The 15,805-nt window shown below is 45.9% G+C and overlaps 1 protein-coding gene across 5 annotated transcripts in view; it reads right to left on the bottom strand.

Moving 5' to 3' along the window:
- The window catches only part of Ick (intestinal cell (MAK-like) kinase), a 67,381-nt gene that overhangs the window by 23,802 nt on the left and 27,774 nt on the right, over nt 1-15,805 (bottom strand). For 4 of the 5 annotated variants that reach the window (XM_013510738.1, XM_013510736.1, XM_013510737.1 and 1 more), the window contains exons 3-5: nt 13,812-13,866; nt 6,762-6,883; nt 5,452-5,531 (exon numbers count right to left, since the gene is read on the bottom strand). In XM_013510738.1, coding sequence (XP_013366192.1) covers nt 5,452-5,531; nt 6,762-6,883; nt 13,812-13,866 — 257 coding nt within the window. Of the gene's footprint in view, nt 1-5,451; nt 5,532-6,761; nt 6,884-11,349; nt 12,143-13,811; nt 13,867-15,805 lie in introns of those variants that run through there. The other variant, XM_013510739.1, reaches the window with a different exon arrangement.

The raw sequence follows: 15,805 nt of genomic DNA, 5'->3' as shown, positions 1-15,805 counted from the left end.
CCAGACCTGTTATCACTGAGTCATTGTAACTGGACCTCTCTGCCCCAGAGCAGCCCCCAGCTCCCAGAAGCCGTGACTGTGTGCTCCGATCCTGGAAGTGGCCAGAGAGGAGCAAAGACATGGGCAGCTACTGCAGAGGGATCTTTGTCACGGCGCCTAGGATGATCCTGCGGCCCCTGAAACAAGGTACGAGCTTTGGGATCATGGTTTCTCTTCCTAGGAACTCAGTGCATTAAGAACACTCCAGACAAAAAAGAACAAGCGGGCATTATTTTCTTACTGAACAGATGAAAATACTGATCATGGGGGTAGACAAATCTTTCACAGTCCCACCCAGGAAGAGGCCACAGCTCTACTAGTGTCAGGTTCGGCTCCTTCCCTACCCATCCACCTAGCTAAGTCTTGGTTTGTGGGTTTGGTGCTTGGAAGTCCAGATTCATGCTGTGCTCATGGACCCCACTTTCTTCAGCTCAAGGTTCGTGGTATTTCCAAACTTACGTGGCATTCTTTTATAGCAGCTCATCTCTCCTGCAGCCTCCTGCCCTCCTCCACCACGGCAGCTCCCTCCGGCACCGTCCATCACAGTCAGCTCAACAAACCCACATCTTTTCCCTCTTCAGTTCCTCCCACGACACTGACTCCCGCCTGATACAGGCATCATTCTTGTGGTGCTGACCTTGTACTCTGCATCCGCCCTGAGTCATGCGCCTGTGAACACCAACCGCCTGCCGGGCAGCCAAGGGCACCTTTCCCTTGCGGCTAACGCCTCTGCAATCCTGCTTCCACAGAGAACACACGCACTGAGAGGAGGAAGACTGCAGTCCTGCCTTGTTACGGCCGTGTCTAGATGTCCCTGCAAAGCCTCATGCCGTCACGGTGGGGCTTTCAGAGGTAGCTGGGTCCTGAGTGTGTGATTAAGTGTGTGTTGCTGGAATTTGGGGTGTGTGATAATGAAGCTGTCCACTGATTGGTCTGGCACAGTTCTGGGAGTGGACAATGGGAAGGCCGTCCCTGGGTGCGAGTGCTACCTGCCCTAAGGGTGTGTAGCTGCATAGAATACAAGGGACAGAAAGAGGACCGCTGGGGTCACTGGTCACTTGCTGCTTGCTTCTTCTCCACTTCACTGCTTGCTGCCTTCCTGCCTTCTGCCCACCATGAAGTGTTTCTCCTCTGTGATGCCCTCTGCCATTCTACCTTGCACAGGAGCCAGCCAACTAGGACTGAAACCTCTACAAACTGTGAGCTACACTGAACCTTTCCTCCCTCAACCTTGGGCACTGGTATTTTGTCTCAGCAACAAGAAGACTAATGAAGACATGCCCGTTCCTCCCTGCAGCTTCCCTTCAGGGCCTACAACGATTGGAGGGTAAGTAGCAAGGACAAAATTAATTACAAACAGATTCTTTAAAAACGACTGATGGACTCCGCACCAATCAGTTGAGAAGGGTTTTCTCTGCTATGCTGTCAAACATTACTGTTTCCCACACAGGAAAGGCAAGGCCGCTTAGTGGGTAAAATGTGCAGGCCAGCCAGGCTACTTGGTTTCAGATCCCAGTTGTTACTCACCAGCTGAAAAATCACTTAATGCTTTGTGCCTTTGTCCTCCCCACCTGTAAAATGGTAGAAATAATTGCATCTACCACATGGAGTTATTTCGCAGGATTCAATATTTTGGATTTGTAAAGCCTTCAGAGCAGTGCCGGCACACTGGCACCCAGATGAGCCGGGCATCCTTGGTACTACGTGTAGAAAATTCTCTGATTTTACCCTCCCAACAACATATCAAAGGGGACAGGCAGACAGCGCTGTTCTGCAGATGAAGGCTTGAGAGGTGAGTGACACCCAGCTTCCAGGAGATGGTCCTGCAACTCGATCTGACTCACTGCCACGTCTAGGTCCTGCTGACATGTGCGCTGTGCCGGAACCTTGGGCCCACTTCCAACAACGCAAACCCTTACTGCGGGTCACGCACAGACTCCAGCCTGGTGCAGGAACCCTCCTCCTCAAAGCTACTTGGCTTCCAGAAGACACGAACAGCCTTTAGCTGCCGTCTAGGGTACCGGGGGCCAGCTGAATAACTGAAGGACTTTTTCCTTACACTGTGGTTGTGCTGATTTTTTTTGCTAATAATGACTGGACAAGAAAAATAGCAAACCATGAGAAACGCTTTCTGACCTCCACCGCACTCTGTTGTGGATGGATCTGATGGGAAGATCAGAAACGACTAGAGAATATCGCAGCACTATGCATGTATGTAACACAGCTTCCTGCTGTAGAAGCTGTGATTTCAGACAATACTGAATTCAAACCTACAATGTTGTTCTCAAAAAGGTCACGGGAACAGTCATGCACAGCAAGGCAAAGGACTGTCTCAAGGTCAGTTACAGCAGTACAGTGGAGAGAACAGGAGCAGACCCACTTCTGGGGCAAGTCACTGTCCTCCAAATCACCTAATGCATGTCTGTTACCTGCGTAGGTAAAGGAGATGTGGGGCTCTGTGGAAAGGTCTGAGGTCCACGATGAAGCAGTCTGCCTCTAGGTCCTACAGAGCACGTCTGCTTGGAATTGTTCTGTCAGTACCTCGTAGAGCCGTGTGTTCACTCCCCGTGGGGAATGCTCCGTGACATGAGACACGGCCATAGCAACCAGCCGCGGCCCTGTGCTTCCCTCTCAGAGGAGTCCACTCCCCAGGGCCAGGATGTACCTTCTCACAGTCACACAGGCTACCAACGTGGAGCCTGAAACTCGAGGCATCTCAGTGAATGCTTTAGAATGCTTTACATTTTCTTTCCGTTACAGGAGAAAATGAACAATACAGAGGTATATTTGCCCTTAGTCATTTATCTGTAAAAATGGACAAAAGTGTATCCAACCTACTTACACTTCCTATGATTTTCTTCATCTTGTTCTCTTTGAGAACAGATTTTTCTAATGAAGTGTGGCACATAGGTACAAACTATCTAATTAATCTCCCCTCTACTGCAGCAGGGCCTTTGGCAAGTTTTTAAAACATCTCTGAATTGCAGTTTCCCATTAGGAATAGATACCATTTGTTCTTTCAACCTGAGGAGCTGGCCAGGAAATAAACAAGGTAACAGATGAAGTATTACTAAGCTCAGACTAGAACTGGGCCCGCATTGCCGCAAACTAATTGCTAGGGGAAGCTGTCATCACCACTGGCAAAGGTAACAGCAGCGAGGCTATGCGAGCAGAGGTCTTATAAACAGGCTTGCTTAGTCCTGTCTCCACACACAACGCCCATGTTCAAGGCACACAGGGAGATGACAGGGCCAAGTTCCAAAGAGCTAACATAGGCGTAGAAGGATGTCAAATTACTGACTACAGTATGTGTGCGTATGCATCCAGGTGGCCTGTGTATGTGTGGGAGAAATGAATAGATGTGTAGATATACATACATGTGGTGCAGATGTATGGTCTGTGGATGTCCACACACACATGCATGCACACACACACACATAACACACACACATACACACACACGATTAGGTAGAGCTCTGGACAAAAGGCTACACGTTCTTCCTAGAAACCAGTGCGTGAGTCTCATGAAAAGTGGCAGAAAAGACAAGAAGAGAAAGCCAAAGGATACGGACCTTTCTTTAGGATAAGGGCTTCTTCTTAGGATACAGACCATTTTTAGGGTAAGGACCTTTTCTTAGGATAAGGACCTTTCCTTAGGTCCACTCAGTTTCCAGCCCTGAGCAAATAACCCCAATAACTCAAACACTGATTCTTCCCTACCTGAAAATGTGCTGGTCGACTTACCTGTTTTGAAAATCCTTTTGATTTTTATTGTTTCTTTTTCTTGAGCTCATAACTCTAGAAAATGACCTTCTCCTGTTTGTTTGTAAGACACCGTACTGGAAGTTTTAGTGTCCCTCAAATTCATCCTCTCTCTTGTGAGTTGGTTTGAGCAAAGACTGAAGCCCTGGGGCTGCAATGTCAGGCCCTCCGAGATGACGCTTCTCTTGGAACTGGCTCCCAACTCGAATCAGTCTTGCCTGTTACCAGTCACTCAGCATGAGCCCGAGCTACAAGCTTTTGCACAGAGAGCCTGTGTGGTGTTTTATTTAATCTCTAACTGCCAGGGGCTGCTTGGGCAGGAAGAGCAAGCTGGTGTCAGTCCCACAGTCACTGCGCCTCTTTGTGCAACCCCAGACTTCTCTAGTAGAGGCCTGAGCTGCACATCCGGCCTGAACTGAATGCACTGTCGGGGGTTTTGGCACGGTGTCCTGCTGAGCAGTGAGACGCCTTGGGGAAAGGCGTTTGCCAGGGTGATGCCCCAGCTGAGTGGGGACTGTGCAGTATCAGCCACTGTGCCCCTCTGTCTCTGGGCTAAAGTGACCTCACGTGACCCCGAGGGCTTCTGACATCACTCACAGCGGTGTCCATCTGGCTGCCCTGGGCTCACAGAAGATTATTAATCCCGTCCTGTCTGGGTCTTCGTCCAGCTAGTGACAAAGACCAGCAAAGCTCCAGTAGTAACCGGAGACAGAATCTCACATTCATTTCTTCAAACTTTTCAGAAGTGCAGCTAAGAAGTCTGGATAGTGTATGTTTCTCTATGGACTAGCCAGGTTGTCTCTGGAGGGAATCGCACCAGCCCCTAGTAGAAGCATTTTCTGTGATCAGATGAAATACCTAGCCTATACTGATGGACATGCACCCAGCTGCCCTGCGTAACCTGCTCCTAAGTCCACCTTAAAGGCACGGTCCCATACGGTCCCATCTAAAGGGAATATGATGGGACATACTCCCAGAGGGAAATTTCTCTGTCTTCACATACTTCTAGTCTGTTGTTACCTCAGGGACACCCCATGTGCTCTTTGGTCATATTTCACATTTTCTGTTGTATGACAACAAGCCCAGAAACAAATCTGTGCTCTTTCTGCTAAAATAAAACTTGCGAGTGTGAATGCTAAGGATTATCCTCACCCATGGGGTTAGCCATCCACACCCCATTTAGCTTTTGTCTCTTTTTCATTCGTCTAATTTTTAATTGACTTTATCTTCTTGTACTATATAATTTTTGTTAGATCATTTTTAAACCCTTTGAAGCATATTGAAATATACTCTAAGAAAATGAGAAGCCACAGCGAAGGGATATTAGTAGATTAAATATAATACATGCAACGTCTCACAGTTATCTTCATTTTCTCATTACTACCACAGTTAATAGTGAAGAATAACGCTCAGATCTAGAACTAAAGCTTTATGTTAAAGGTTAAAGAGTAAAAAACACAGGACACAATAAAGGAAGAAAACTCAGAAATCAAATTCCAAAAGACACTATATTCCAAAATCCGTTATCACCCCCTCAACTTTTCACCCATTTCTGGGAGTTAATTACAAAAGACATCAATACTTTCTACATCTTCTGCTTGATGGCAACAGTTACTGCTACTCAAAAGTAGAACACTTCAAACCACCTACCGTGTTTGTGGATAAATGCCAGTCCCTGCAAGATCTGATACATGATATTCCTGATAGCAGACTCTGGAAACAACTTATTTCTGTACAGGACAAAAGAAAACAAAGTTATAAATCTGGGTTTAGGTATTAAAAGGAATCCTGTGTTCATGTTCTTTTGATTACATAATTGGAAATTAAGAAAACATATGTTCTTACACTGATTTTTGTTGTGGTGGTGGTACTGGGGATTGAACCCAGGACCTCGTACATGCTAGGCAAGCACTTTACCACTGAGCTACATCCTCAGACTTCTCACATTAATTTTTGCCCAGATCCTTTGATAATAAATACCCAAGAAAACAATCAATTGTCCATATAGGGAGCTAACTTAAAAACACCAAAATATATTCAGTTACATTATAAAGAAAAGATTAAACATTTCATAATGAGAAAAAAATCCCTCTAGCAGCATATAAATATCTCTGAGATAGAAGCTAAAACTCTGTAAAGCTTCAGTGGGGAATATCTGAATGAATATCTTCATTTGGATGAAGCCTTCATGAGATACAGTGGATGATGTTAGCATTTGTCCCTGGTTGCGCAAAGTCCACGGATTCCCAGCTGGTACTGACAATGAAGACAGTATTTGTTCACTCAGAGGCACTCACAAGAGGCATTCATTTTGCCAGCAGAGAGTGAACCCGAGTCTGCCCACGGCTCAATCTCAGGATTCAAAATCACCGTGGCAGGGAAGTTTCTTTTGGGTCTCTTCTTTCCAGCATGCAAGTACTTGAGTACTGCAGCAAGACAGAACTAAAATTAGCCTAGAAGTTTTCAATGGAGATTTCAATATAAATGCAGCGGGGTGCACCTGACACCTGACTTGTGGCCATTCTGCCCACCTGTCCTCATGGGAACAGAGATGAGGACAGTGTCCCTTAACCTTCGAGCCTCTGGGTGAATAACTTTAAAACAGGAAACCCACTACACAGAAAGCGGCTTCCTGAGGCTAGCACATGCCTCCCACAGCAGTGTGGGCTGGGCCCTCTTCTGGCAGGCAGCTTCCAGCATTAGAGCCAGGTAGCATGACCGTTAAATAATCAGAGAAAGGGGCTGGGGGTTTAGCTCAGCGGCACAGCACCCGCCTAGCAAGTGCAATGTCGTGAGTTCGGTTCCCAGTACCGGAAAAAAACCAAAAAAAAAAAAAAAACAAAAAAACAAAAAAAAAAATCAGAGAAAGAACTGGGAGACTTCAACTAAAAAAAGCAGGAAAAAAACCCCACATCCACTTTGTAATATTTATTTTTAAGAACCAGATGTCCAAAACATACCTTTCTTTAATGAGCTGGTAGAGATTTTCCTTCATGTACTCGAAGATAAAATAAAGATGATCATTTTCCCTGATGACTTCTTTTAATTTTACTACATTGGCATGGTTGAGCTTCTTTAAAGACTGAAAGGTGAGGGGAAAAAAATCAGAGAAAATCTGTTGTTGAAAAAAGAAAGTAATTCTGGTTAAACTTAGGAAAAAACGTCTAAGTTTAGGACATGCCATAAGTTATATTTTACTGACAGTTTTACATGGAGTATTTTTCTGAAATCAATAGTAACTTCCCCTAGAAACAATTTTTTTTTTTTTTTTTTGGTATTTCTCTGGTACCGGGAATTGAACTCATGACCTTGTGCTTGCCAGGCAGGCGCTGTGCCGCTGAGCTAAATCCCCAGCCCCTAGAAACAATGTTTGATGAACTGGCCAGAGGTAAGTATCTGACCCATTGCTGGTATTTCCGGCCATGCCCAGCACTTAGCAGTGGGGCAAGGCTATTTTAGGCTCACCCCCTCCAGACTATGGAATTCATTCAGCCTGCGGAAGTGGCCAAAACAGAATAAAAGAACCCGAGGCTTTAGATTTTCTGGCCCTGGAGAAAACAGCTGCTTTGGGATGAGAACATGAGTGAATAGTCTGTAGACACTTTAAGTAGGACATTGATCAAACAGAGTGAGGCTGATAGCCCGATTCTCTTGACTTATATCTGAATCATCTCTGCGTGAGACACAGAACAGTCCTTACAATGCGAGTTTTAACCACTCAGAAGTTTACGCCAAGCATCGCCCAGGCACGTGTTTGCTTACATACTGACCATCCTGAGCACTGCTCAGGCAGGTGTCTTGTCAACTAGTCGAGTTTTGTTTGCATGAGATACACTCTTACATCTGTTTATTTTATGTCAACTATATTTTGCATACCTTTGTACTCAGGCTGTTGTATTTGCCCTTGATATTTCTTTCTAGTGAAATCTAATAATAAGTTCTGGTTATTTTGTTTTACTAATTAATGTTTACTGTATTTGTGAAAAGTAACCTATAATTTTGTGCTATAATCTGTACAAACTCTTGTGTAAGTACATTAGATAGAGTTTTTATACTTCTCCAGACTCAGTGATATTCTTTTATAAAACAGATATGTTTGGAAAACTGAGAAAGCGCCAAGAGAAAGTCCCAAAAGATCTGCAAAAGAAAAAACTGAAAAAGGAAGAAATGTTAGAATAGCAGAGAGGAAAAGTCTGCGTTATAAAATGGAAAGGTAAGAAAAGACATTTCCTTATTGTCAACTATTCGTAATACAGAAATGATAGAACTTAAAAAAAGAAATGAAACTAAAGAAGTTACAGTAGTGGTCGACGATTACAGTAATTCTGTGGGTGGTGTTGACAGAGTGGCCCACAATCTAGAGAGCCTATACTCAAAGAGCAAGGAAAAATATTAATGTAAAATATTTATGCACCTTCTGGACCAAAAATATGGAACTCATTTGTTATTTATTCAAAACACAGGGGTTCAAAATGTCATTTACACTTTAGAGTAGGGTTAAAAGACCAAGTAACTGCAAAATATGGGATAATGAAATGCCAATCAGATGTATAGCATTGATGTCTTCACCATTATGTTTAGTGGGTAGAGATTTCATTGAAATTATGGCACCCACAAAAAAAATAAGGGAGGGACTGGGGATTTAGCTTAGTGGCACAGCACCTGCCTGGCAAGCGCAAGGTCATGAGTTTGATTCCCGGTACCAGAAAAACACGAAAAAAATTAAAAAAGGGAAAGGCTAACAAGATAGTATCAAGTATGTTGTTCAAAGAAAGATAATGATACATAAAGAATTTGGAAAGAGACTAGACCCTACTATCCAGATTGTTACATCATGTTATGTATTGAATGTTTTAAGATATACCGTACGCAGAAAAATTACTGAATAAATTTGATAAAACTGTCATTTTTATACGTCCTATTGTATTATAAAAATTAATGAAAATGAAATTTTGGTCATCCAGTATTTAAATAACTGGACTGGTGAGTGGTTAATCACGGACAAAGAAAATGTGACAGCTTACTGTGAAGACCCTGCAGTGAGATGGAAGAAAATGGTCTGGCTGGGGCTGGGGATTTAGCTCAGCGGCAAAAGCGCCTGCTTGGCAAGCGCAAGGTTATGAGTTCGGTTCCCGGTACCGGAGAAAAACCAAAAAAAAAAAAAAAGAAAATGGTCTGGCTCCAAGAACAATAAAGGTTAAAAAAAAAAAAGGCAGCAGATGAGGAATTAGAGGGCAGGGCGGAAATCAGCACCTGACCTCTGTCTGCTGGTCCTCACAGGTGAGGTGAGCACCTGTAGCCACGGTCCTGTGTACACGCACTACTTTCTCTCTGCAGCCTTAGCTCCGCTGTGGGGAATGAAAACTGCCTTGGTGAGCAGCAATCCCGCTCATGTAGAGCATCCAGAGACAAAGCTCATGGCTGCTTCCTGGATGATCAAAACCTGACGGGCTGCCTCCTTTGCGGAGGCTGCCAAGCACAAACCCTTCAATTCAAAGGCTGTTTCCTCACAGAGCAGGAGGTCTCACAGGGAGCAACTGTAAAGCTCCCTTTACCTTTGAACTTCATTAGAAAGACCAACTCTTTTATAAAAGGAACAAAATACTTAAAGATGGAAGTGTTAAAACGAACATCCAGATCTGGAAGGCTGCTGGGTAATAGGGTAGCCAAGGGATCAGGCTTGGGAACACGGCACACGATGAAGTTACATCAAGCAGCTGGGGAAAGAAGAAGGAAATGTGTTCGGTGAAGGAGAGCAGAGTGGACTCTTCTGGAGCCTCCTCCCCACAGGCCAAGTTCCTGCCAAGATGCCTCTCTGGCAAGGATTCTTGGTGGTTTTGGCCAACTATTTAGGCCAGATCTTCCAGAATACCCCAAGGCCGATCATTTCCTTTAGTTGGAGTCCTGGTTCTCCATGACTAAAAAACATAAACATTGCTTAACCTGTAAGTATTCACTCGGCTGTCCCAACTGCAGCCATCTTTTCTGCCTGTTTTCTTAAAAGGCTTCACCAGCAGTGCCCAAGATTCCTCACACAAGGAGCCTCGAGGTAAATTCTTTCTGAGGAAGAGAAGCCCGCTTTCCCGCTTTCCAGGAAGAGAATTCTAAACGAGGCCTGAGGTACCTTCAGCTTTTCTCCTGAGGTCTGTTTTGAGGGTAAATTCCTATCCTATGGCTAAGGGAGGCTCCCAGCTCCTGTTTTTAAATCAGGCTGATGAGCAAATTAAAGTCCACATCTGTTTAACATAAACAGATACATTGTGCATCAAAGATTTCATGGATTCTAGGAAGAGTCACCTTATTTGGCTTAGAAAAGGTTTTGAAAGGGAGGGTGGAGGTAAGTCACTGTGTCAGAGACAGACCCCACCATTGGTCCACTCGGGACAGGCCTCATGGAATAAGGTTCCAGTTGGATATTATGCTGCCCTTCTTAGGGACTGATCAACCTTCTTGTTTGTTTGTTCATTCATTTGTTCGAGAACTGATGTTGCTACACGGGCCAGGCTGGCCTCGAACTCGAGATCCTCCCGCCTGAGCCTCTGAGGTGCTGGGATTATAGTCATGCAACACCTTGTCCGGTCAATTTCTCAACTATTAAAGCTACAATGTAATTGGCCCCAAGAATATCCCAGGGCATAAGACACAGCATCTACTTTAAAGAGCAAAACAACCTGCTTGGGAAGACAGGACATAATCTCAAAATGCGGGAGTTAAACATGCACTTATTAAGGAAAGCCACATGAAGTGTCAGAAGAATGACAGAAACGAGAAGCATCAGAGATGTTCCAGGAAGGAGCAACCAGCCAGCGCCGAGCAGCCAGCAAGGGCGCCTCCTGGGGACCAGCCTCATCTAGGGCAGCACTGGAGGGAAGAGACCTCAGGAGGGGCCGCCTGGGAAAGGTGTGGAAATGGAGTGCGGCCATGCCTGAACAGCCAAGGGTGAGGGTCAGACCGGTCCGGCTCACACGGAGGCTTATCTGCAAGACGGGCTGCAGAAGTGGGCAGAGGCAGACTGGGTGCCGGGGGAGACCCACTGAATCCTGGCTCCCATGGGGCCGCAGAGGGAGGTGCCCGACTCCGTGAGGCTGACAGCAAACGGCGGGCAGGAAGCAGCACCGAGTGTGGACGTGGAGGTGAAGACAGGGAGGCGGTGGATGACCGAGGAGAGAGTGAGGCGGGGCTTTCCTGGGCTGGAGGAGGATGGCGGGCACAACTACAGGCCGAAGAGAAGAAGCCAGCGGAAACAAGAGATTAAAGACAAAAGGAGGGGACGTTTCTGGAGCAAGGATCTAAACACATCAGCATTTACTTTAAGACAGTAAAGCAAAACAATTTCTTTTCAGCCAGGGTCTCGTTACGTAGTTCAGGCTTCGCCTTGAACTCACTAGGTAGCCCAGGCTGGCCGTGAACGGAGGGCGGTCCTTCTGCCTTAGTCTCCTGGTGCTGGGTTAACTGGTGTGCACCTCCACGCCCAGCAAAAGGAACAAGGCAGCAGAGGAAAAGACCAGGCAACATACAGGAAGCGTACTAGTGCTGACGGTCACTAACCCGGAGGCCACAGCACCATGTAAGCAGTACTTCAGAGAAAATGTCACCGGGTCCCCCTTCTCTCACGACATTGCAGGAGCAAGGACCCTCTGTCAGCGGGCCGCCGGGTGAAGATCTGCAGGCTCCCCGGGGGGCACACGAGGACAGACGGGACGAGTGGAGAAGCTGCAGTTGTGCGTGTGGTGAAGCGCAGGAGCTCTCTTCGTTTCCTTCGCTGTCAGCGGGAGGCAGCACATGAGGAACGATGGTGCTTCAGTAACCTTCCTCTCCTGTCCCTTTTACGTCAGCAGGCAGAAAAGAACCTCGCGAGGAGGACGGGATGAAGGACTGTGGAGGAGGCCGCCCTTCTGTCTCCTTCCACACCCTTCCTATCAGCGCTCGGCTGTGTCCCGGGTGGTAGTTTGTGTGACGTCACCATGGGCAGATGTGGGGCAGCTGAAGTGGCGTCTGTGCAGGCCAGGAAGGGCGGGAAGTGTCTTGGCGGTCACCAGCTGGAGGACCAGCTCCTCCGCTGATCCTTCCCAGCGTGGTGCCTGCTTCCTCAGATGCCGTGCGCCTACAGGTTTTCTAAGCTGGAGGCCCCAGCAAGCTCTTCCATCACAATGAATGCACAGCGAGTCGTATATAAAAGCAAAGGCTCAGTATCCAAGTCAAGGATGCCTCTCAAGCCTCTGCGTTTCTAAGAAAATGTCCCTGAATCATTCCTTATTTCTGATGCTCTTGGATGTTCCAGCTTCTATTCTCTCGGCAGGAGGTCAGCACACGATGACCCGGGGTGAAATCTGGCCGTGAGCTAAGAATAGTTTTACAGATGAACACTTGCAACCAATTTCATGACAGGGAACACTGATTTGAGCTCTAATGAAGTTAAGTGTTAAGCTCTTTCGAAGAATCTCGTTCTTCTTGTTGTAATAGTATCACATTTCAAACTGAGTAAGTTAACATTTTTTGGAAATTTATTTTCACTGTTGTCACATTTATACCTGTATAATGCCTGAGAGTGAGCTTTTAACCCAAGGTCTAAAGTATTTACTACTTAGCCCTATCTATCCCTATCTTCATTCAGCCCAGCATGGTGGTGCATATATGTAATCCCGGCACTCAGGAGGCTGAGGCAGGAAGATCACTGCAAAGTTGAGGCCAGCCTGGACTATATAGTGAGTTCAAGGCCAGCCTGAACTACATAGTGAGACCCTGCCTCAAACAATAACAACAACAAAAACAAATACTCTTCTTTTAACAACCTACCTGTTCAGACTGTTCAAACTTACAATTGAGGCGTGCTTTTGCATTTACTACCTGCCATTCAGACTTAGAGCTCGTATTTTTTTGTGTGTACAGTTCTTTCTTTTTTTTGTACTGGGAATCGAACTTGGCACCTTGTGCTTGCAAGACAGGCACTTGTGCTGCTGAGCTATATCCCCAGCCCACGTGTGTACAGTTCTGTACATCTTGTAGAGCCTCAATAGCTTTCTTCTGTGTAATAGTATACCTTGTTTATACAGCACTATAACTTTTGCTGGTTTTACTGTATTATATAGCACTATACTGTAGCTTTATGTTCTGCCATACATTGCAGTACTGCATGTAAGAGTTATGCAAATGAAAGCAAAGCCATTAAGTTGACGTCTCCTTTGACCATGTCTTCGCTCTACACACTGTAGCACACATACTATATACATCCCCCAACCATTACCACGGCCAATGCACGTAACAACCTGACTGCAGGACCAGAACTAGGTCGATAAGTGAGGAATATCTGAATAGAACGTCTGCAGGTCCCTGCTCCAGCTCTGAAAGCCCCTTCCATGTCTGGGAACCTTGAGTCAGGGTATGGCTTCCATTCTACTCAGCAGGGCTTGAGAGAACGAGGAGCAGATGGAGCTCCACTCCAGTGCACAAGAAGAGAATTATACGGACAGAACCGAAGTGGCCAGTGTGCGTTAGTAGAGATGAGATTAAAACAGAATGAAAAGAGGGAGAGAAACAAGAAAGGGAGCAGTAACCCAGCCAGAACGCCTGGTAAAGGGGAAGCTCTGCGCTACGCGGTCCTGACACAGCTGCACCCCGGTCACAGGGTTCCCTCGCAGACAACAAATGACCTGAGAAGCACCTGAACGGGCATTGCTCCTGTATTTAGGGAAAAACTCCACAAGCAGATATTCTTGTGTATAAATAGGAAGTCACCTTAGGAGGCAACAGTAATTCACTAAACACAATCTATTTTACTGATGTATGTTGATACAAAAATGCATTAATGATAATTTTCTAATAACATATTCACTAATACAGTAACATTATAATCTTCTTTCATTAACTACTAGCTGAATATCATCTGCTCACCTTTGTAGCACTAGTAAAAAACTGCAAGTGGAATGATTATATCAACTATAAATCCAACCATACATAAAGCTATTTTAATCAACAAAACAGAAATCATCTCCTGGTATGTTAATAAATACCTTAACCTCACGAAGGTTCATGCACTCCTCCCAGGAATAAAACTTTCTTTTCATTCTAAAAGAGAAGAAAGAAATAGCATGTTCACTTCTAGTAGTAGGCCAAACTTTATTTTTTTAATGTTTTCATTCTGTCCTAATCAATACTGCTTGAAGGTGATTTTTGACTTCTACCAAATATTATATCACTCAAAACAGCATTTATTTTAAAACGTGGCATTGCAATCATGCCTAAATCACACAATGTCCCAGCAGTGCTGGCGTGGTACTGTCCGAGAAGCCTGGACTGTTGTCTTCTCTCCCAGTAATGAGCTAATTTGCCCTGGAAGGAGGTCTCTCAGGCTTATTCCGTCTAGAACAGAGCTGACTAAAGGAACTTCCTATGTTAATGAAAATGTTCTGTGCTGTCTGGCATGCGAGCCACTCCACATGTGGCTATAATGCAACAGGGAATGAAATTTTAGTCTTACTTCAATTTAAATCTAGAAGCCACATATGGTACCACTCTACTGAACAGCACACTCTGCACCTGCTCCAGAACAGAGCTTGGCAGGCTCCACCCCACGGGCGAAATACACCCTATCATCTACTTTTACACAGCCAGTGAGTTAGAGATGGTATTTGTGTTTTAACCTGAGGAAAACAAATCAAAAGATGAATAACACTGCATCATGTGTGAAAATTATATGAAATCAAAATTTCAGTTGCTAGAAATGAGGCTTTATGGGAACACAATACACTCGTTCATTTCCGCGCTGCCTTCTCAAACAGATGGCCAGGTAAGAAACTAAAGCACAGGAAAGGTGTGCGACTCTCCCCGGGTCTCAAGCTGGTCACTGACAGACCACCTTCTACGTCTCCAGCCTGACACTCTGCCCTTGCCGCGGTGCTTCCTGGCTGAGCGACCGCTTCCTTTATTCACGCTCGGAAAGTCCCTCAGCCCCCTCCTAGGGCAGGTGCTTTGCCAAGCACTGGCGCGACGATGGCAAGTCAATGACAGCATCCCTCAAGGAGCAGACGCCAGGGTAGGAGCGTAGACACTAATCTTCCTGGGCTGACGCCACACAGGAAAGACGCAGGGCAAATGTGAGAACGGACCCAAGCGGGCCTCATCCAGTCTGGTTCACGCGGGAACACTCCCCTAACGAGCTGTTCCAACCCAGCCCTGGAGGACGCGAGGAATTCAGCTCCGTCAGAGGCACAGGAGGGAGTACTGCTGCAGGACCTGAGCTCAGGAAGCGAAAGGATGCAAGACCGAAGCCAACAGGCAAGGACGCAGTGACAGGGGACAAGGCTGAGGAAAACAAGAGGAGCCAAATGATGCAGCAATTTGTGGGTCTCATGTGGGGCGTAACCCTGAATCTAACAGGAAGACACCGAGAGCGCTCTTGGGTTAGACCAAACAAAGCAGAACAAGTACACGGCAAGGCGGACTGACTTGGGAAGTGACTCCAGGAAGCCGGGGCAAAGAGTAGGGAGACAGAAAATAAAGAAGTAGGAAACACAGCAAAGAGGACAGGACCCAGCCAACACCAACGTGGGCAACTGGGGCTGGGGCCTGCTGGGGGCGCTGAAGCCAGGGGGGACACAAAGAATGTCGGTGCAGTACTACTCAGCCGCAAGGAAGGGGAACTCGAGACTTTATAGGTAAACAGATGCAACTGGAGACCATGCTCAGAAGTGAACTAAATCAGACTCACACGTGTAAGCATCGGATTGTCCCTTGGTGTGAGAATTTGAAAGAGTAAATAAGGTCTAAAATATACACTAGACATTGTGGAGGGGAAGAAACTGTTTGAAAGGGAAAAGGAACTATGATGGGGGAAGGGAAAGGACAGCAGGGAAAAGGGAAAAAGTGCAAGTCAGTTACACTGTTAGTGTCTCTTAGATCACTAAAAATAAAGTTTGTGCCAATATCGACTAGAGAAATCTATATGCCCATATCTTGTACCCTGAGCAACTACCTTAAAGATAACAGCATGTAACGTATTAACTAT

Source organism: Chinchilla lanigera, unplaced genomic scaffold, assembly GCF_000276665.1.
Source record: "Chinchilla lanigera isolate Chin_1 unplaced genomic scaffold, ChiLan1.0 scaffold00010, whole genome shotgun sequence".
Lineage (NCBI taxonomy): Eukaryota > Metazoa > Chordata > Mammalia > Rodentia > Chinchillidae > Chinchilla > Chinchilla lanigera.
The sequence above is the reverse complement of the archived record's forward strand: the minus strand, read 5'-3'. Positions and strand labels throughout refer to the sequence as shown.